General features: G+C 32.9%; 1 protein-coding gene across 1 annotated transcript in view; it reads left to right on the top strand.

Moving 5' to 3' along the window:
- Positions 1 to 1,245, top strand: part of LOC106870912 (orexin receptor type 2) — a 355,794-nt gene extending 354,549 nt beyond the window's left edge. The window contains exon 6 of the mRNA XM_014917147.2: positions 246 to 1,245. Coding sequence (XP_014772633.1) covers positions 246 to 409 — 164 coding nt within the window. The 3' untranslated portion in view covers positions 410 to 1,245. The remainder of the gene's footprint in view (positions 1 to 245) is intronic.
- The last annotated feature ends 6 nt before the right edge of the window (positions 1,246 to 1,251 follow it).

Genomic DNA, 1,251 nt, shown 5'->3' with positions numbered 1-1,251 from the left:
TATATATATATATATATATATATATATATGTATGTATGTGTGTATATACATACACGCACACACATATATAAATATATGGAGGCATGTATTATGTGTGTGTTTGTGTGTGCATGTGTGTGTATATATTGCAAATCTTTATTACACACACTTACGCACGCACACAGAGACACTCACACACACATATATATGCATTTACAATTTTCTAAATTTACATTTGTATATATTTACTTTCTTTTTTATTGCAGCGAAGTTCCGTAAAGAATTCAAGTCTGTTTGCCTGTGTTGTGTTTCGCCATTAGAACAAGAACAACACACACAACGCCCAAAGTCGGGTGGAAGCTATAATATTAGTTACAGCCGTACAAACTGCCAAACAGAGCAATTTACCCTGATATCGGTGAAGGAATGACAGACTGGAGGAAGAAAATAAACACAAATGAATAATAGTATTTACACATGCATTTAAAAACATATCAAACTTTCGAATAAAATTGCTTATTTCTAAAACGAAGAATTATTGAAAGACCTTGAAAGCATTGTATATAAATACATATTTTGTTTTACTCAACCGTCTATATAATGTTTACTTTTAAGGCACTCCTAATGAAAGAGATATTAAATCTTATATGTATGCAGATATGTGTGTAAATATATGTATGCATCAATCTATCTACATATATGTACACGCATGTATGTATAAGTGTGTGCGTGTGTGCATGCGTGTATATGCATGTGTGTGTCTGTGTGTTTCCTGTGTGCGTGTACAAGAACTGATATATGTATGCATTTGTACCAATACGTATATGAACTTACATAAGCACTGAAAATCCACATCTAGAATGAAGATTGACACTCACGTTTGAGAGCACTTGCTCTCAATATTTTAAAACCCGGAAAATATGATTAATACCATGAAAAACCGAGGTGGATGTGACATATGTCAATGCTAAGAGAGAAAGGTTACAAATTTAAAAGAATATTTTGCATCCTTTTCTTTTTTTCTACGTATTTTCTTTTCAGGAAAGGAAACATTTCAACAAGACCTACTAAAATACTACACTTAATAGTAGGTCACATATCATCCCCACCACACACACACACATACACACACACACACACACACACAAAAACCATGAGCATACTCAAAGGTGCAAGCATACTGACGCATAGAATAAATATTCAAAAAATTACACGCTTAAAAAAAAATTAACCGAAGCTAGCGTCATAATATACACTTGAGTGAGCCTGTGT

This window comes from Octopus bimaculoides, chromosome 8, assembly GCF_001194135.2.
Source record: "Octopus bimaculoides isolate UCB-OBI-ISO-001 chromosome 8, ASM119413v2, whole genome shotgun sequence".
NCBI lineage: Eukaryota > Metazoa > Mollusca > Cephalopoda > Octopoda > Octopodidae > Octopus > Octopus bimaculoides.
Note: the sequence above shows the minus strand (reverse complement) of the source record. Positions and strands in the feature narration are given on the sequence as shown.